This window comes from Varanus komodoensis, unplaced genomic scaffold (assembly GCF_004798865.1).
Source record: "Varanus komodoensis strain SLA01 unplaced genomic scaffold, ASM479886v1 scaffold19, whole genome shotgun sequence".
In the NCBI taxonomy this organism is placed as follows: Eukaryota; Metazoa; Chordata; class Lepidosauria; order Squamata; family Varanidae; genus Varanus; species Varanus komodoensis.
This window is the reverse complement of record NW_025335550.1, coordinates 2,622,969-2,643,843: the sequence shown is the minus strand read 5'-3', so window position 1 is coordinate 2,643,843 and position 20,875 is coordinate 2,622,969. Positions and strand designations below refer to the sequence as shown.

The 20,875-nt window shown below is 45.2% G+C and overlaps 1 protein-coding gene across 1 annotated transcript; it reads left to right on the top strand.

Moving 5' to 3' along the window:
- The first annotated feature begins 174 nt into the window (after nt 1-174).
- CCNE1 (cyclin E1) lies at nt 175-13,182 on the top strand. The gene is made up of 12 exons (XM_044427754.1): nt 175-218; nt 1,029-1,075; nt 1,367-1,457; nt 3,274-3,342; nt 7,321-7,466; nt 7,552-7,687; nt 8,523-8,669; nt 10,399-10,494; nt 11,579-11,713; nt 11,796-11,907; nt 11,993-12,150; nt 12,603-13,182. The coding sequence occupies exons 2-12, from the start codon at nt 1,062-1,064 to the stop codon at nt 12,723-12,725; spliced, it is 1,227 nt and encodes a 408-aa protein (XP_044283689.1). The 5' UTR covers nt 175-218; nt 1,029-1,061; the 3' UTR covers nt 12,726-13,182.
- The last annotated feature ends 7,693 nt before the right edge of the window (nt 13,183-20,875 follow it).

Genomic DNA, 20,875 nt, shown 5'->3' with positions numbered 1-20,875 from the left:
CCGCGAGGCTTAAATCCGCCCGCTCGGGGCCTGGCCGCCCCGTGCGCCACGAGGCCGCGCCGGCCCGACCCGCGATCCGCCGCCGCGCCGCGCTGCGAGGAGGCGCCCGACGCAGGGAGAGGAGCCCGCCTTCCTGCGTCCCGCCCGCCCGCCAGCCCGCGCCACACACGCACGCACACGGTCGCCGGCCGCCAGCCCGCCGCCCGCCAACGGCTCGGGTAGGACGCGCTGCACGCGCTCGCCCCCCTCCCGCCTCGGAAGGGGCTCGCGCGGGGCTTCCCAGGGGCCTTTCTAGGGGTGTCCCAAGGGGGGAGGGGGGCGAGGGGGCTCCCCTCCCCCCTCTCCTAGGTATTTTAATTCGGGGTCGGGTCTTTGTAGTTTGCAATAGGGGTAGGTGGGCTGCTTGCTCCCATCCCGCCCGGGTGCAGGCTTTTTTACATTCCCCTCTGGGTTTGGAGAGGATTGTAAGGCAGCCCATCCTGAAGGTCCATAGGAGCTGCTATTAGAGCGGCGTTTTGACTTACTTGGGTTGGATTCATGGCGGGGGGGGGGGGGGGGGGGGCTGTTTGAGGGGAGAAGGTAAGGACAGTTTTTCATGAATGCTTTCAAGTGGAATGTATTGGGTGGGCACAATAGCGGGCAGAAGGTTGATAGTCTCCCTTTAGCCGGTGCCTCTCCAAATACGCACAAAATAATAATCCTAATCTCAGTGTGTTTGCATCCTATTTTTTTTAAGCCCACCAACTTTTCCCCACTTCCAGCTGCACAGCCTGTCCCCCCTTTTCTTTTGCTTTTACTGCATAAGATTTATTTGGGCCTGCGGTTTCTCTTTAGGTTTTTCTATTAAGGCATTCTCATCTTTCTTTTTGGGATGTATATCAGTATTTCTCTCTTTCAAGCTCTTACGTTTGCACACTTATGCCCATTATAATACCCCATCTTCTTTTTTTAAATCAAGCCATCCCTACAATTAGCTTACTTGAACAGGAAATATTAGTGATTTCATTACTGCCATTTTTTTCTTTCAGGTTTCAAGTCAGTCTTGACTTCCCCAGGCCACCATGCCAAATGAGAGGTGAGTTTCCTACCCTGTTGCAGTCCACTCTTTTGCAGGGCCTGCTGCAAAGTTTGTAGGCCTAGAGTTCTCTCTAGGAAATCCATCGAGAAACTTGTGATTTTGAATGTACAAGAGCAGATATCCTTGATGAATCAAATATTCAGCCTGGTTCACATGGACAACTGGGTTAATAAAGCATGTATCTCTCAATTCCCCCCTCCCCCACTTTCTAAATATTTTTCTAAGTGCAAGCAAGGAATGTGTAAGCTTGGCATGAGTTGATGGGCCCTGCTCTTGGTCTCTTCGCAGTGATCACAAGGACAGGAAAGTGCCCAGTGAGAACAAGGGTCCCGCTGACTTTGCTGTCCGAACCCGCAAGAGAAAAGCTGACATTGTAATAGTAAGTGCACATTGCAGGAATGCAAAATGGCATATGAAATGCTCAGTCCTGTGTATTTTTCTCAGAAGTCTTATATTTCCCATCATTTCCCAACCAGCATGGGGACTGGGAAATGTGGAAGTCATGGGACTTTTTGGCCTACACGTGCATAGGGCTGTCCCTTAAAGGGTTCTAAATCAGGGCATGTTGGTGTAAACGTAACCATCTCCTTTTGAAGGACTGGCTTCCACTTGAAGGAAATCCCCTCCAAAACCCCTAAATTAACTACTCCGAAAGATAAGAATATATAACTTAGTGAACAGTGTGTCTGTTACTTCAGCCAGATGAAATATTCCATGAAATCAGGGAAGATGTTTGGTTGCTGGCAGCTGAACTTTGTCGTACTTCATTAGGATGCTGTAGATCCCCTACTAGAAAAGACAGTAGTGATGGCTGCTTGCCCCTTTACCACTCGGGCAAGCCTAGAAGCATTAGAAGTTGCTTTCTACAGAGGCAAGCCATTAATCTATCTAGTTTTGGGCAGGAGCCTCTCCTACCTGGAGATGTCGAATGGTACCTGGAAACTCCCATACACAAAGCCTGCACTCCTCTACCGGAACATTTCCCCACAAGACCCTGATGTTTCTTTCCCTCACCTGAACAAAGCTTACACTGCTGTATCAGTAGAGATCTCCAAAGAAGGGCAGAAGTAGTCCTTCCTCAGGCCTGCCATACTGCCTGCTGCAGGGACTGCGGAGTACTCCCTCCATGTGCACCAGCACATGTGCTGTGTGAAAGATTGGACTTGGGTCTAGAAACTTATTAACTCCTCTCAAGTTGATTTCATTGTTTCACAATAGTAATTTGTTCTGGTAGCTAATGTAAGTCTTGTTGATCATATAGTATCCTTCTTTGTTAAAAGGAAAATCATTTGCCTGAACAGTGGACCAGCTACATTTTTTTCTGGTTAAATACCCATTCCTATGGACATGCACCAGTTTTTTCTAGCAACTCAAATTTGCCCTAGACAATTGAGATGGTTCTAGTAAATTCAGAAACTAGGTTCTCCCCCGTGTTGTGCTCCAAATAAAAATAATCTCTGTGTACCATAGAAACATTTTAGATAGAGTGGAAGGTGTGCTGAAGCCAATCTCTGCCTTCCTGCTTTGCGTTTTAGTTAGGCGGCTGTCTTCAGCCATCTGGCTGAGGCCCTTTGGAGGGACAGAGTGGAGAGAACTAGTGTGCCACCAGGATACCTTGTACCCTGGTGGCTCTAGTTCTCTCTCCGTCCCTTTTACCCCCTGCCCATGCTTGATTCCCTGACCTCTGAGGAGCAGCTGGCACTATTCTTACTGCTCTGGTTGCAAGTGGGAGACGGGATCATAGCGTGAATTCCAAGCTGCAGGGTCAGAACTCTCCCTGACCTTGGATCTGGGAATCTGAATCATCCTGTGGTGCCCAAGATGAAGTCTGGGAGTCATAAGGTAACTCTTTTCAGCTGTTACATTTGTAGTTTAATCTTGGTGAAGTCAGTGAGCTAAATGTGATTATTGCAAGTATGCTAGTTTGTGGAATTGAGTCATACTTAAATAAATGGACAGGTCTCTTTCCCCAAAATGGATGGTAATTATTCTATACTTAAATTACCATACTGAGAATGAGCCTGCTGAACAGAGCAGTAAACCTATGGTAGTAATCCTTGTTTGTATAAATGCCATGTTTTAATAGTCCTGGGTATTTAGAATCAATTGAGGAATGGATATAATTCCAGAGCCATTGTTTTTCTCTGCTGAGATGACTGCAAATTTTAACCGTGCATTCATTCTTTTCCATATAGTTCCTACGTGATCCAGATGAAGACGTTGCCAAAATAGAAATGACCAAGAAGAAGCAGAATGAAAGCCAGGTAATTTAGGCAGCCATGTCCAGCAGCAGTCCTTAAATACTAACAAATGTATTATGAGATAAACTTTTCAGGGGAGTATGAAGTGTTATCCTGACTCACAGCTCTATACCTGCCATTATGGTCAGGAGTAGTACAGGGATTGTAAACTGCTCTGCTTGGATAATGCGTATAGTTGGACAGATTCCTCAAACATGCCGGCTGGGAATGATGGAATTTACACACCTGGAGGGCAACAGATTGGCGAAAGGTGTATATATTCTCTCAGTCAAGCAGATTTTCTTTAATCAGGAGGCTCAGGGTAAGTATTAAGTATTTTCACAGTACCCTAAAGAACAGGAGTGCAGATCTTCGGGTCCAAGGGCTGAATCCACTCATCTTAAGGTTGCAGGGTGGCCGTGCCTCATCTTCTCCAACCTCTAGTAGTTGGTTGTTTTTCTCCTAATGCTTAGTTACAGTAAGAGCTTTAAGCTAAAATATACTGCTGCTGTGCTTGTGCCCCCCCCCCCCCCCAAATCTGGAACCAAAATTGTATGCATCCTTCAGGCTTAAAAAGGGTCTGCAACTCTGCTAGGCTTCTTGAGTTTGTCTGACGCAAGGCTAAGGTTCCACCAAGTAATTTTTTTAAGGATTTGCTTTCAGAAATGCCTTCTCATTTCTGCATTTTTGCTATGCACAAAGAGATGGGACTCTGTAGAACACCATTTTTATTTAGATGAAAGAACTGTAGACAGAAAAAAGCTGAAAAGAGTATTGGCTTTATCTACTGTGGCAATGTTCAGGGTGACAGTTAAAAATGCAGAAAATGAAGCTTTCTCCCCCCCCCTTTTTTTTGGGTGCAGAGGCTAATCCAAAATGTGCATCTTACCAATTACAGCAGCTGGAGGTCTGGAGGCTAATGCTACCATAGCAGATGGGCTTTGTTTGCTATGGATTCTGTTTGCTACAACTGCCTATTCCAGTTGTCAGTCAACCTGTTAAATGTTCACTTTCTGGACCCTTCTTCACAAGGAAGAAATTTCCTTTCCTTCTGGACCCTTGGGCGAGATACAGGATTAATTATTCAGCTTTGTCAGGGGAGGGTTAGCTAGCTTTCATCATGGTATCTGCTTTATTTCCCCTTTCACCTGACCCATTTTGCAATTTGTGAGTCATCCAAACACCAACCTGACCAAATTTCAGTCTAAATAAATGACTTGCTTGTTGAATATTACATGCATCTGTACTCCTACATGTATGTAAAAGTATGAGCGAGAAATGTGTCTTTTACATGTTGACCATTTAAAAAAACTGAATCCAAAGGAATATTGGCTTGGTACCTACCAACATGCTGCAAAAAGCAGGTTTGGCTGTGGTTGGAGCAGAATGAGGAAGGAAAAGAAGGGAAAATGCCTTGATGGTTTGCATGTTCGGTATCCCAAGATGATGCAGGGCAGACCCCTCCTCGACTCGGCTTGAAGGGCAGAATGTGCAAACGTGGTGACTTCTCCATAAAGTCAGTTTTTTTCCGTCTCCATTCTGCCTCCCCCCACACCTCACCTGCCAAACATGCTTTTTGTTATTTTCTGATAAATATTGCACAAAGTACCATACCAGTAATTTCTTCAAGACTCTAGTTTTGAAGAATTTTTGCACCAAAATGTTTCAGTGTAGTTTTTAAACCTCTCCATGGCCATGTATCCTTGAAGCTGTTTAATGAGTGCCAGTATTCTTACGTGGCTGTAACTTCACAGGAGTCTGACTGGGACTGCATGTTCCTGTGATTCAGATGCTGCACTCCCTTATTCTGGCCTTCCGCAGCATGTAACCCAACGCTTTGACGTGAAATTCAGGCCAGCCTACCTCATATCTGTAGCATTGCCTTGTCACATGGGCAAGGGGTTTGCTTTGGACATTATCTTTGCTGAAAATCTGGGGCAGGTATTTGTCTGTGAAGGGGAAGCATTTTTCAAAACTGCTATAATGTATTGGAAATAATGTGTCTGTTTGGCATCAGCCCAGTCTGGTTTTGCCTGTTTGCTTCTTTGCAAATAGTGCCTATAGGAAAAGTGATCTTTACCTTAGTTGCAACTTAGTGAGATCAGAAAACAGGAGGAATTGAGCTGCACTCGAATAAAGAAATGCTTCTTTTTTCTTTCTTTTCTAGCTTCCTAAAGCTAGAAGGTCTAAAGATTAGCACTGTGTGGTCTGTCAGTGTTGCACAACTGTTTTTTGGTATCGGCTGCAATGTGAGGTTGTGTACTATCACAAAGGGAAATTACGTTGTTCAGCCCAGCTACAACCATGAGTGCCAGTAAAACGACCATCTCTTATAAGCAATGTGTAGTGTCTGTCCCTTTCCATCAAAAGGTTCTGATACGGCTTAGCTCATCCATACCCGTAAGGTGTTACTGGAGAACCGTACAACCTATGGTGTACTGGCATAGCAGAGGTGTTTTTGGATGCTTCCAACGTTGGGCATTCTGATTCTGAGATGCTCACTGATTGCCTTAGGCCTTGCCTTGGAATAATGCCAGGTGCCTTTTGGCCAGCTGAAGAGATTGTGGCTTCCAGTGTGACCTCAGAATAGATAACTCGGGGGTATAAACAGACCAGACCAGCAGAGAACACAGCTTTAAAGGGGAAGGAAGCACAGCTTTTTAGGACCAAAGCTGTTTAACCCAGGGCAAAATACAGACAGGTCTTTTGCTGGATATAACTTCTAGATACTGTGCTAACTAAGCCAATACTGTCCAGGCTTCACTCGAAAACAAGTCAGTAGTCCAGAAAGACGGGCTAGCAAAGGTTTGGTTTCAGAATGAGTCATTCACTCATCTCTTTCCCTCAGCCTTGCTAACTTGTCGTCATTAACAGGCATGTTTCAAGCTGTTTCTCACATAAATCCTTGTTACTTTTTTTTCCAGTGTGGTGGAACAGGTTGCACATGCAGTTTTCACTATGATTATGCACCGAACTGTAGTTTATTAAGCTGCAGCCCTGATCTTAATTCAGTTGCCTGAACTTAAGTCAGATGCCACTGGTCTGAAAAGGTTTTATCTGGCTATAGTATATTTTTGTGTGTGCAGTTAAAAAAAACCCAGAAGCTCAGAGAACTTCTGTTGTAGGTGGGTGCTTAGATTCATTTTATACCCTTACCACGAAATCTGAGCAGCTTCAGGGACCATTTTTGAGATTGCCTGTGCTAGCAGGTCTAATACCTTTCCTTGCAAATATTACCTTAGCTTGTGTACTTCAGTTCTTTTCCACATGCTCACGTCACATGAGTTTAAATTTTCCAGTGCATACCGTTCCAGAATGTAAGGAATAGCACGGGTGCCAGTTTGCGTTTGGCACGTGCAGTTTTCTGGGTAAACTAGCTGAACCGTCATCCTGAGACAGAAAATTCATATATTTTATATATGTTTTGATACGTACTGAATGGCAACAAGGCTCTCTTTTTTAAGCCAGTTTGCTTTCTCCTGCTGTGTTCATTACCACAGGAACTTAGAGGAAAAAAGCGTAACTGTGTCGGACTTCCATCTGTTTCTTCCCCACCTGAAGTCCTAATCTCTGTGTTTCTTGATTTTTACTATCAAGGATACCACCATCAGGTGGAAAATAAACAGATGGGATTGTGAAACTGAAAGCCTGTCTTCCTTCATGCAGAATATCTTTGTGTGCGGCAGAACAAATGCAGTATTGCTAAGTGCTCTTTTAAGAAGACCACTTGCTGCTTTGGTGGCCGTTTGTTCTGCACCTTGAAGCAGCTACAGCTTCTAAGAAGGAAACAAGTGCACATCTCGATGACCATGTCCCTTTCAGAATGGTTAAAACAGTTGCTTTGTATAAGAAAATTACTTTAGCTCTTTTAAAAAAATTGTTTCATGGAGGATTTATCAGCTGTTCAGTAAACTTTTTTGTAAGTGTAGCTTTTAATGTTCTTTTTCCTTCCTTCCTTCCGTCCTTCCTTCCTTCCGTCCTTCCTTCTTTGTCTTCCACTAGCCAATTTCAGATTATGATGCATGTACACATCCCCATATGCTGATCCCCACACCAGACAAAGAGGACGAGCTGGGCAGTCCAGGCGTTGCTCCTTTTGTCCGCCAAAGCCGTACTTCAGCTAGAGATTCACCATTGCCTGTTTTGGGGTAATTTTTCCACCTGCTTCACATACTACTGCTTTGTTGTCTGTTAAACTTAGCTTTAATGTGGCCTTTTTTCACCTTTCTCTAGCTGGGCAAATAGAGATGAAGTCTGGAAAAACATGCTCAACAAAGAGCAGACGTATGTGAGAGATAAACAATATATGCAAAGGCACCCACTCTTGCAACCGAAAATGCGGGTAATTCTCCTAGACTGGCTAATGGAGGTAAGACTTTCTTCTTCACCTGACTTTGCAGAGAAACTATATGTGGGGGTAGGATTTTGATCAGATGCTGTTTTGGAGTATTCTGTGGTTCATTTATGGCAAATTCTCAAGTTAAAAAAGAGTCAATTCCCAGGCAGCAGGCAATTCAAATCAAAGTTGAATTCGGGTTACATAGTCACAGCAGAACCAACACAAAACAGACTTTCATTTTTATATGTAACCTGCCACTTTTTTATATAAACCGCTAGCAGAATTTTGGTGTTGGGGAAAGACTCCATCCAGGCACAAGCTAAAATGGTTGCCATCAAGACTGCTCATGAAATCACACAAATCATAAGAAACCAAGGAGAGTTAAACTTTTCAAAAACAAAAGCCAATGCAAAAGAAGTTTCATTGGAAACACAAGGGGACAGAAGGGCTAGAGCTGAGTATAGAAAGGCCGTGCTAGATAACGGGGAGCAGTTACCAGGGCTGGATCCTAACAGACATGTACAGGGCTCTTCCTGTAGCCAGGGAACGAGTGTAACAGTGTTGCTCTGAGCATTCTGGTGCTTAGTGATCCTGATCGGCCCTGGAGCGTGTTAGCTTTGGTCAGGATGGTGGCTGCTGACATCTCACTGGAGGGAGGGAGGCAGCAGTGCCTAGCAGTTATTTACTTACGGGCTGTTGTCATATGCAGGAAGCCACAGAATGACTCTAGGGAGAAAACATAGTTGTGCCTTAGACCAGGTGAACTTGCCGCTACTCTGTTTCCCCCTGCAAAAAAGTCCTGTGTAATCCCGTTGATCATGGAATAATACTAAAAGGCAGAATATCTTGGTTTTGTCTCTTGCAGGTGTGTGAAGTCTACAAGCTTCACAGAGAGACATTTTATTTGGCACAAGATTTCTTTGATCGGTTCATGGCAACACAACAGAACATTATAAAGACACTTCTGCAACTTATTGGGATTTCATCTTTATTCATTGCTGCAAAGCTTGAGGTAAAATGAGCATTATCCTACCATGTTAAACCTGCTTTCTGGGGAATAAATCTCTCTGAGCACAGTGGGACAGTAAATATATATTGGATTGCATTATTTATTTTACTTGAAAGTAAAATCAATTCATTACAAAATCTCAAGATGGTTTACACAGTGGAAAGCGTTAAAAACAATTATTACCATAATAAAACAGTTAAAAACCCCTGCCAGTATTTGATACAACTAATTAAAATACCCTTAACAATTAAAAACAGAGAAAATAAAAAGAGTTTTGCCCGGCACTGAAAGTAATAAAGCATTGGTGGCAGACATACCTCTCTGGAAAGCAAGTTCCATAATTATTCAGCGTGCAAGGGTAAAATGTTTATTAAAAATGCTTAGTGGAAATCGTCCTGTTTTCATCTTCGTTGAACTGTGATGAAATACAGCAAAGTCTCTTCTTTGGATTAGCATTTTCTTGTCGATGCTACACAATGACTTCTTTGATAATCTGAGGTAGGAGCCTTCGTAGGTAGACTTTTAGCTTAGAAAGCGCATTAGCAGCAGAGGTGGGTTGTTCAGAACTGACAGAAGCCCTTGCAGTTATGTGGCAAGGTAGCCCTTGTCCGGTAGAACTGCATTAGGGAAACATCTTCAGATCAGTGAATGAGGTATCATTGACTTATGTTCACAGCTTTTAGCAATAATACGATCTGCACTGTACTGTGGGTCCTTCCAGTAAGATAAGAAGGTGGTATTTTCATTCCTAACCTCTTGCCCAAACTGTAAACTGAAAATGCTTTACACACATCGTATTTGAATAATAGTTAGATAGCTAAATAGTTAAACATGGTTCTTCCAGAAATTGTTTTTATTTTATTATAATTAAAAGGTCCTGAGGCTGTGCACAGCATTAATAAATAAAATGATGGTGTTAATCATTAAAATTCTATAAAACTCAGCAGCAGTTGCCAGCATCATTGCTTTAGCCAAGGAATCATCTCTTTCTTCAAGTGGACTCCAAAAAATAGTCACATACCCACAGTGCATTACAGCTGGCCTACTGACAGATGGCTGATAAACATGAACCTTTTTGGTAAAATTCATATTTGTGTCGGTCATGTATGGAAATGGAATTCCTTTTAAATAAAAAGTTGGAGAGCATATGTACAAGGCCTGGTAGTCATAAATTCCTCCTCCTACGTGTGTTGTACTCACTGTGTTGATAATAGCCTGAAAATAGGTGGTGCTTATAGTCCCCTTCAGTCTTGAAGAGGTGCTGCGTGTAGTGAAAGGAGAAGGGTCTTCTAAACCCTGTTTCAAGGTGTGGCCGGCAGGGGCTTAGGTGGCTGTTGTGTCCTGAGTCGATGGCTGGTGCTAATAAGAATGCTGTAGAAGTGAACGGCTCCTGGAAAAGAGCAAGACTGTGTACATTTCCAGAAACTGTAGTTGGAAGGCCCGGTTGCTTGCCTGCCTTGGCAATTTTGACATTGGAAGCTATGATCCTTGACAGATCTTGTGTGACTGGCAATAACTGCAAGATGGGAAGTTGTTATTTCGTTAGTTTCGTAGTTGCTGCTTCCCCTAATTGATCAGAGCTCAGAAAATCTGTCTGTCTCAGAGTTGTTCTGTTACCCAAAATGCAGACATTGATAGCTGTCAGTGTCTGAAACCATCTGGCTTTGCCATTTACTGTGTTTCTAAGCACCATCGTTGACAAGCATATTGATGTCTGTCTTCCGTGTTTCAGGAAATCTACCCTCCAAAGTTGCATCAGTTTGCATATGTTACAGATGGAGCTTGTACAGAAGAAGAAATTCTTAGTATGGAGCTCATCATTATGAAGGTAGGTTTGGCTATGTATTGTTAGATGTCTATCCCGCCTTTTCCTTTTTTTTAAAGAACTTGGCTTGTATCATTGTGCTGCTCTCTTGTCCCCTCAACATCAACCCTGCGAGGTAGGCTGGGCTGAGAGTCTGTGACTCGCCCAGTCACCCAGTTGGCTCCATGGCTGGGCGGGGACTCGAACCCAGATCTCCCAAGTCCCACTCCGACATTCTTAATCACTACACACTGGCTGTATGACTCCATATCTGTTTACAAAGATTAAAAAATAAAGCACCTGCACGAAAAAAGCATTCTGCTTTTTTCAAATTTTGATTCCCCCAAGATGGAAGATAATAGTTTCCCTCAGGATTAATGGTCAGGGCTCCCAGGCTTTAAACGAAGGCTTGCTGATCCTTTGCCCAGTTGCTTGCTTGGTCTCTGTGCCAGCCTAGAAGCAGCAGAGTTACGGAGGGGCCGCTGGCCTGCATGACTCTGCCCCTGCTTTTAGACATTGGGCACAGCCTTTCTCAGTGTGTCCATCCAAAAAAGATGTGGCGAAAAGTCGTCATCTCTTGTTGTCAGAAGTATGCAGGTTAGATGTACCCTGTGAATCTACATCAGTCTTTTATCTTCTTGATAGTTACATGGATAAAAAACTGTCCATCCTGAGAAGCTCCTGAACCCTCAAACCCTAGTTCAGCACCCTAGACAGGGCATGTTTCCGCATCTCAAGGCATACTGTATTTCATGAGCTCTTGGTGAAAAACCTCAAACATTCCTCTTGTATGTGCTACAGATCAATACTTTCTTGCCAGTTCTTGGGGACAGCACAGGTCTAAAAGCAATTTGTGTATTCCAGAACCTGGAATCTAGTTGATTATTGTTTTACCCTTGCTAACTGGGGATTTGACCCCGAGTCTGCCCACCTCCTCTCCACTACGATGGTGTGGTTGTCCACTCATCCTTGCACATTTGATTGTGTGAGCAACTGTACCGTAAATTCCTAACTACACTACATTCACATTTGTAGAGGAGGGCAGGCCAGTGCAGCAGGCCATCTTGGGTGCGAAATAAAATCACTTTGCCATCATGTTTTCTTCTAGGCACTCAACTGGAATTTGAGTCCCCTCACAGTTGTGTCCTGGCTAAATATATACATGCAAGTTGCATATTTAAATGAGATTTATGAGATGCTGCTGCCGCAATATCCCCAACAGATATTTGTGCAAATAGCTGAGGTAAGATGCCCTCTCCCTGTAGATCCTTCCTTGGTCACCCTACGCATGGCCTCCTGTTAAGCTCTCTGACTCTTTCTGGCAGCTCTTGGATCTCTGTGTGCTGGATGTCGGCTGTTTGGAATATACTTACGGCGTTCTCGCTGCTTCTGCTTTATATCACTTCTCTTCTTGCGAGCTGATGCACAGAGTTTCAGGTAAATGGGATTTTAGCATACCCTGACCTAAAACTGCTGAGTAAAGACATGATTTGCAAAGAGGGTTCTTCTCTTATTCTTCTAGGTTACGAACTGTGTGATATAGAAGAGTGTGTGAAATGGATGGTCCCCTTTGCCATGTCTATCAAGGAAGTGGGGAGCTCAACACTCAAACACTTTAAAGGAATTCCTTCGGAGGATTTGCACAATATACAGACGCACATAAACACTTTCGATTTGCTGGTAAGCATTGCACTGAATGGTAGCTCAATAAAAACTCTTTCTTTTTTCCTTTAAAATTTTTTGAGCTTGAGAATAAATTCACAAGGGTCAGGTGAGAGTCAGGAAAATACTGTTCAGCATCCTGGAGCCTTGTAACTTCTGCAGCTGTCCTCATATTCCTGACACAAAACAGTTGGCATTATTTTAGAAAGAATTTGATCCCTTGTTGTCGTATTTTAATCTGCAATCCTTTCTACTTGACCCACAAAATAAATGAGTTGGGGGTGACCGGATTTTAGATAGGCAGAAGCCAAACAGCTCCCAGGTCAGTGCATCTCACCTCTAGAGTGGCTTTTGCTTATTTTTGGCATGTGGGGTTGTGAAGCGGAGTTGCTCCTGAAATCTAAAAGCACAGGTTGTCCTCATGCTTGTACGCCAAGAGGGAATGATTGCTGCTTGTCCATCTTTTTCAGGACAAAGCTCAAGCAAAACAGGCCATGCTGGCTGAGAGGGACAGACGTTCTCCTTTGCCCACAGGTGTCCTTACCCCACCCCAGAGTGGTAAGAAATCATCTCAGACATTCAAACAGCTATAACTCTGCGAGCTGCCCAACTGGGAGACCTCTTGGCTTGAAGTGCCTTTCTGGGACTGTTGATTCTCCTCTGTGTGATGCTGCCAGTGACTGACTGAAAAGTCTTAAATTCTGCCACGGAAAGTCATTCCGCTTTTTGATGGAAGAAACCCACCGTATGAAAACTATTGCTATTGTACACTTGTTTTTAAATGAGCTGATAAGTACACCAGCCACCCCAAACAACAGGCATTTGCTTGGATTGCTGCTAAGGAGGGTGATACTTGACGCTCAGACTCGGAGAGGGTGTAGGGAGGAAAGAGGTGGTGCTGTTCCGGGGGACGAGGCGTGCTCTAGTTTGAGCGAGCTGTGGAAGGCAAGCCGCCTCTCAGTTTACAACTTGACTATTTTTTTAAAAAACCCATCACGTTGTATAAATGCTCTTATGTGTCCCATTTTTAATAAAATGCTGTCATCTGTGTGTCTTGAGGTCTTGTGTTCATATCTAAGAACTCTGGATTGAGGAGGAGCGTGCCAGTTGCTTTCGACCTCCAAAAACCATTCAGAAAAACGCTCACCTGGGACCCCTAGTATGTGGCAGGCAATATTCTAGGCAGGCTCTTGTCCCTCAGGATAGTGCAAGCGCTACAGGGTTTCCTCCTCCAAGCTGTTCTACTGAAAAGCGGGACGTCCAGCGCATTGTGCCTTACAGCTGTCTAGCTTTTGGAAATCTGACAGGTGCAAGTTGAACAGGAATAGAAGGAATGTAAACACTTGCATTGGGGTTGGCAGCAGGTAAGGCTGGTGAAGAGAGGGTGTGTGTTACTTCAAAATTTTCATAAAATCCTTTGGGATTATGAGTCAAATGCCTGTTGGCATAAATGTTAGCATCTTGTTGGACATTTGTGCATGTGGGATGGGAAATGTTTCAGCACTGTTGTCTTTTGTTTCAAGTGTTCACTGCATTAAATCAACAGTTAGTGCTTGAGCAAGGGGTGCTTCCCACTTCTTTGAATTGCCTCTCAGATTTTATGGAATAATATAATTGATTTGGTATCTCCTGCTAAAAGGGCCACATCCCTGCCCTAACCTGTAACCTTGTCTAGACACAGTTACTGCTACTTTTCAAACAGTATCCAAGAATAAAACTCCCACTGCATGGATGCAAGAGGGGCAGCCATATATTTTCTCCATGTATGTGAGCTGTTTTGATTCGGTAAGGTCTGAAGGAAGATGCTGGTGATAAGTTGCCACAGAGGAAGCATTTGGATTGGATGGCCTCTTAACTTATTACAGCAATTCCCAAATGCAGCGTGCCATGAGAATTAGATAGATTAAATGGAGTCTCCCGTAATCCTGCGAAGTGGCTGCCTGCTGCACGATTCACTGCTGTCTGACGCTTTCCAAATCGCTCCATTGAGGATAGACTCTTTGGGGGTCATCTTGTAGGACGTCTGGTCCAACTTCCTGCTGTGTGCTGGAATTAACAGAGGTACGGCATCGAACCCCTGCTTCTGGGTCTCCAACTAGGGAGAGATGGCCACCCAACTAGGAGATTAGTTTCATTGCCAACTTGGGTTAAATTACTTTGTCACTTTGGGTCGTTTGTGCTTCTCAAACTTTAACTGTGACCCTGAATCTCGTTGCTGCCAAATTTCGGTTTCCCCCTGCCAATCCTGCCAGTTTCCCCATACAGATTGCTAGCAATGAGGGAAGAGTAATCTGTCAAGATTGCTGGGGAAGGAGAGAAAACAAGGGTGGTGAGTTGTTTTAGTTTAGGGTACATTTAGATGGACAGCTCCAAGCAACAACACCCCAACACTCCATCTTTCTCTAACTCTTTTTCTGGAAAGGAATAAGTGGTGAGAAAATGGGAGTGTTAGTAGAGGACTACAGTCTGGATCCCTGGAAAATCCCATGAGTAGCGGAGTGCAAGTGTATGATAAATGCTTAGCCTCGGAGCCCCTTTTGTTTGGTAACTGATCTGTTCAGTACCTCGAGTAAGTTTCTGTCTTCATATAATGTACATTTTCTCTGACAGTAAGCTATGAAAAAGACAGGTTTCTAGGAGGCTTCCGGATGTCTCTCATACTGTAAGGGGAAATGTCCACTTGAAGCAAAAGTGGTGGATCCTTCCATGTATTCTGGGGCCGCCAGTCCGTGCCTGCCATCAGCTCTGCATTGAGTGGCCATAATGCAACCCAGCTCTTGAAACTGTAGCTGCAAACATTTGCCTCATTTATATGTTGTAGCTGTATATGCATCCTTTCCCAGCCTTCCTCTGGTGAAACATCGTGAGGCTGCTTCTCCTTGGGGTGCAACCCTGTGCATATTTAAATAAGACCCATCATAACTCGCAGCATTCCCCAGTCAGCCATGGTGGCTGGGAATGTGTAGGACGCGTTTCTGTTTCCTTTTAGGATCGCGTGCATGCAATGTGGGTTGCCCAGGCTCTGTTGTTGCCTGTCAGGCATATCTTTGTGACCATCCTGTCCCTGCATTTCTCTTCTTCCATATGGCAAGTTGTGAGGTTCATAGGCTTGAGTCTCATTGCTTTTTCTGAAGCGAAGCAGCTGGAGGCTCTGAAATGTGAGGAAGAAGACTGGCGCAGAGCTAAGTATAGGCTAGGCTGGGAATTTAAATATTCACTTGCCGCCACCATGTTGGGGAGCCAAAGCTTTTTCAAGTTTTCAGAAATTGAGAGGCACTTGAAACCTGCTCTCTCTCAGGTTTGCAGAATGATTTTGTCCCAATGAATAAGTATAATATGGGCATTTCCATGTACCTTGCAGGTCGAGTAGAAAGTTTTAGGTGTTTTAACTCACATTATTACATAATGTGACTGCACTGGGTAGCAATTTGGGGCCAGGAGGGTGGGAGAATTCTGAAGGCATTACTGATGCTTTCTAAGTAGCACAAGGATAAAATCGGACATTGGCTCATAGAAGTTGCTAGGGCAGAGAGGACTGTACCGTGGAAATGCAATGTAGCGATGATGGCTACTGGAAGGGAAAGCAGTAATGGGTGCTGGGTGTCCTTAGCTACTCTAGTCTCTGCTTTGTCCTCTGCCAAATTGTGTGCTTACGGTGCGGATCATTCGTGGGTCCCTCACATGTGACTGGTTCAAAGGCTTTGTCTGATCTTCCAGCTGGCTGTCCACAGGTAATCACTCGCGGCTTGTGTTTGGACATGGCACTAAATCACAGCCGAGCATGATGGGGTTGAGTCCCATTCCTCTCTTTTCCTGCGCTATAGCTTTTGCTTCTGATAGCTTGCTGCGTTATCCAAACCTGGACAAACTGTGCTTAATCTTAACTACAGTTAGTGCAAACAAGCCAACTTCAAACCATAGTTTGTAAAGCTAGCGCATTTTCACTAACCACAGTCCAGGACTAGGATGACAGGCTAATCTGGTTAATGTTCTTTGAGGGCCAACCTTTGCTTCTGTTCTTTAGCAATTGATTTGGATCCGTAGTAATACCCATTTGTAGAATTTTCTGTTACAGAACTGTAGAACTCTAATTACCTGTTAGAACCTGTAAGAAACCCTGGTGTTCAATATTTGGTCAAGGATTGTGAACATTTAATGTTTCAGACCTCCAAAGTCTCTGCACTGGCTGAAATGCTCTGCCTAGCTATTCCCTCTTAAGATGATAAATATTGTACTAAGGTAAAGGGAAACACAGTTATCAACAACAAAATTATTCTACCAAAATCGGTCATGAACTTATCCCACCTCAAGCTTTCATTGTTGTAAAAAATGCTCATTTTTGCCAAGACTGGCACCATGAAGAGGAACAAATTTTGTCTGGTATATTTCATTTCTTCTTTTTTATTTATCACATTATATCCTAGCTTTTGTCCATACTAGAGCCCAGTATGGCATCCATGCTTACCTTCCTCTCTCATTTTCACAATAGACCTGTGAGATGGGTGGGTTGGATCAGTGGCTGGCACAGACTGTACCCAGTGAGTTTCATGGCTGAGTGGGGACTAGAACCTGGCTCTCCCCAGTCCTAATCCAGCCCTTTAACCACTGCACCACACTGCCCATCTCGGTACATTGATCTGCCCGTCATGGTAACACTTCATGCATGTGACAAAGTGGGCAGTGTCCGCAAGAGCTGGTGCCAGAATAAACTCGTGCGCGCCACTTCGCTGCTTGTGATGCCACAGCCATCCCTTGGGATCCTCATTTTAGATGCCCATTTCAGGCTGTTTTATCCGCTGAATCTGTTTACGTTTTGATGTTGCTGATTTATTCCTTTTACGGAACGGTTTTTGTTCTTCATGTCTGCAAGCTGCTCCAGCGCATTGCTAATGTGGAGGGAAGGACACTTTGGGTTCCTCTGGCCTCTGCCTTCGGCCGAGGAACATGGACCCGAGCCCATTGCCTTGAGAATGGACCGAAGCGCAGTCTGGGCACCACTCAGCCGTAGGAGCAGGATGCCATGATACGCTCCTGGGAGAAACACCTGGCAAAGGGCGGATCAGCCTGGAGTCTGGATCAGCCTGCAGCTTCAACCCAGCCTCAGCCCTTGGTCTCAGTGCCTGCGTCTGAACCCGGACGATGGGCTACCTTCTCGCCACCACTGCCACCGGCTGCTCGAATTCCTCATCCCCTTTCCCATCCTTGTGACCCCCTGATCCTTGGCGGGCAGAGAAGCAGCGACAAGTTCAGCAAGGCAGCTGAACCAGGGGGAGAGACAGGCGAGGAGGTGGAGCAGGGGACGGGCATCTTCCGTCCATGGCCCTCACGGGGCTGTAAGCCCCAGCAGGGGCCAGACCATGCCTGCCTTTGACACAGTCCCTGACCCATGGATGGGGGCCCCGCTTCTGCCTAACTGCATCAAAAGGCTGCCACAAACTTCCATAGATTTCATGAAAATGTTTTTTGTTTTCTCACGTTTACATCTCCGGAGCATTCACGGTTGCTATGAGGCAGAATGACTGAGAGATGAAAATAAATATGTGTCATTCCTGTTCTTTCTTCCCCCTTATGTGTGAAGTTCATTTCCGCTTATTTCTCCCACACATATGCACAATTATGCAGGCTCGGTAAAAGACTTACTCTCTTACTCTGATGCTCTCTCTGTGAAGGAATACATATGCGCAGTACTCTGTTCTTGAAAGACCATATGCTTGGGTTTGTCAACTCCAAATACCCAAGCAAAATGATGCTTGCATTCAAACAAGGAACCGCCACGCTGCAATCACCTGCCTTTCAAGGTTACTTATTCTGTCTTAAAATACCTAAATTCACATTCAGGAGTGAGCTCTTACAATGAGAGGAACATTATGTTCTCTCCCGCCTCTAGATAATATCACCTAATTTGGTTTCTCATCCCCCCCTTTTATAACCTGCTGCACCTGACAAAATGAGTTTCCAGATTTGCTCACATAAAAATGTGTGTGTCTCTTTGCACGTGTTCATCTGCAGCAGCCACACTCGCGTCATCTGTGATGCAGTTGGACCAGGGTTTGCAGGGACAAGCGCTGGCGCTCCCATTCTCAGGACAACCTCTTAGGGTGGTCTGCCGGCCTCCACCCCACTGTCAGGATCTGGCTGCTCTGGGGCTCCCCCGGGTGGCCAGACTTAGGATTCACAGGGACTGTCCCGCGTCCAGGTGAAGTGCTCCTGATGAGAGCCAGCTGGGAGCCCTGGGGGAAGAGCAATAGAAGAGCAAGCTCTTCCTTCAGGACTTTCCTCAGCAACACAGCTCTTCCTGTTGGCTGGAGCACCTGCATCTTGCCTGACCCAGATGCTGCCTGGCCGCATATCCTGTCCAACTATCCTGGCTTAAGGTACCCGCACTCGTTTATCTTCCTGGTCCTTGATTCTCAGCTTGTCCATGACTGTGTCCATGTTCCACTTACGTTCCACTTCTGGCGCCTGGCCTTGGCTTGGTGTGACCATGACTTGGTGGAGACGTTGGGCTCTGCCTTGCCTCTAGGTGTGTTGCCTCTGCTTTGTCCCCAGCTGCCCACGTCCCGGCCCCTGCCACCCACAGAGCCCTCGGGATCCCTTGCTCGGCTGCAGCATTCACAAGAGCACTGGGGAGAGGGAACAACTCCCCCTGCAGCTATAGGCTTCATTTCAAGAGGGAACAAAGTAATGGGGAGTGGGCTTGTCTTGAGTGGGCAAGGTCCCCCTGCCATGCAGCTCAACTCAGCCCTCCTGTTTAAGGTGGGGATGGGCAGAAGTGCCTTTCAGACCACAGCTGCTGACATTCCTGACAATTGGCTCTGGGAGATGAAGTCCCAAACATCTGGAGACCGACCTTCTGTTCCCTTTGGTGGTAAGGATTGTGCTTAAGTCTATTTGGTGAGTCAGGCTTTTTGTTTTTAGTGAAAGCCTTTAATTGTGTCTTTCTTGTGGAATGTAGTTTCAGAATGCCATGTCTGTTTTAAAATATTATTATATAATTTTCAGGGGAATTGATTGGCAATTTATACATTCCCCCCCCCCGCAAAAGTGTGCATATGTAAACTGATATGGATCTATGAAAATTTGAAATAGTTGTTGTGATTTGGAATGGGCTTCCACGGGAGGTGGTTGAAGCCTCAATGGTGAGGGTGTTCAAGGATAGGCTGGACATGCACATGGTAGGCATGTCATGCATGGAGCCGGCTGGAGTCAGGGGTCAGACTAGATGGCCCGGGAGACCCCTTCTGTCTTGCTGTTTCTAGGTTTCTAGTTTGTTTCTTCTTAAGATGACAAAAGCTGCTAGTCAAGCCATTCTGAGTTACCTGCCCTTTAATAGTTCCTCCAAAGGGCAGCAGTGTTCCTTGAGGGAGGCCGTTTAAAAAACCCAAATTAATTTTCACAAATAATTTCAAACAGTTGGTGTCTTGTTCCAGTGGCAGCAACAAGCCATAGCTTATTAACCCCAAACATGAAGAGAACCAAAGGGCTGTGGCTGGGTTGTGAACTGTGGTTTGTTATCTCGGGTAGGTTCACACAAGAGGATAACCCATGTTTCAACAACAACCCCTATCAACTCTTGACTGTGGGTTACTGTGTTGTCAGGACCCACTCTCTGGGTTGTTACATGGGAACCAGGTCGAAGTCAGACCGATATTCTTCTAGCTCTAAAAGGGCCAGCTGTAGCCATCCAGGGCTCATGGCCAAACTTTCCACCATACCTGAGATCTAGAGCATGTGACCATGTGCTCTGCCGTTGACCCAGTGCAGAAGACACACACGCGGGTTCCCAGACCGTCTCCTATCCAAGGCCCAACTAGACCGGTCCCAGCTTGGCTTCCTGGATGAGAAAGTATCTGGCCTTGGTTGACCATGGCCAGGTCATCTCTAAGTTGCTCAGAACCAGGTGCCCACTGCTGATGGCAGATTCCCTGGTGCTGCTTCCCCGTCTTTGGATTCTTGATCTTCAGACTGGACTTGGACCCCTTTGGGCAAGTCCACCTGGCACCCCGAGCAGGGCACCAAAGTTTCCCACCGAACTTCCCATGACAGGCCACATCGATTCATCTTGCATACAATCTCCCGTCTGCTGTCTGGATGGGAGAGACACTTGCCTAGCCAGAGAAACATTAACATTTCCGTTAATAGGACCAGCCCTGCCGCTGCAGAGTCTGAATTCAGCGTTGGTTACTTATTAATGAAGCCGCAAAGTACCTACACTTTAGACTTCACTTAGCTGGGGGGAGCCTTCAAGCACCAATTTGACTTCTATTAAATGACTAATGGCTATTGAGACATAATGTCCTCACAGCAGATATCACATCCTATTTAGTATTTAATGTTTAAATATTTAATTAATTAAACACTGCCAAATATTTAATTAAATGCCATCAAAGCCATCCCGACACTTCCACTCTGCATAATGCAAAAAAAAAAAAAAGAGTGTGTAAGAGAGAGGGGAAGTCTGGGATAGGGAGGTGAGTGGGGGGGGGGGTTCTCCCTTCCGTTTCTTCTGCATTAACAGTGGTTCATTTTGTGGTGGGCAGTTGGAATAATGGAGCGACGGGATCCTTCTATGCAAAAGACAACCTGATGCATCGGGGACAAATTGTGTTCAACTGTGTATACCGGTGTAGTCTTTGTTTTCTGCACAAAGCGTGCCAGCCTGGAGAGCAGAGGGTGAAGGAACAGAATTCCTAGGATATTGGAAGGTGTGCACAGGTCGGGAAAGTGAAACAGGTTCACACAT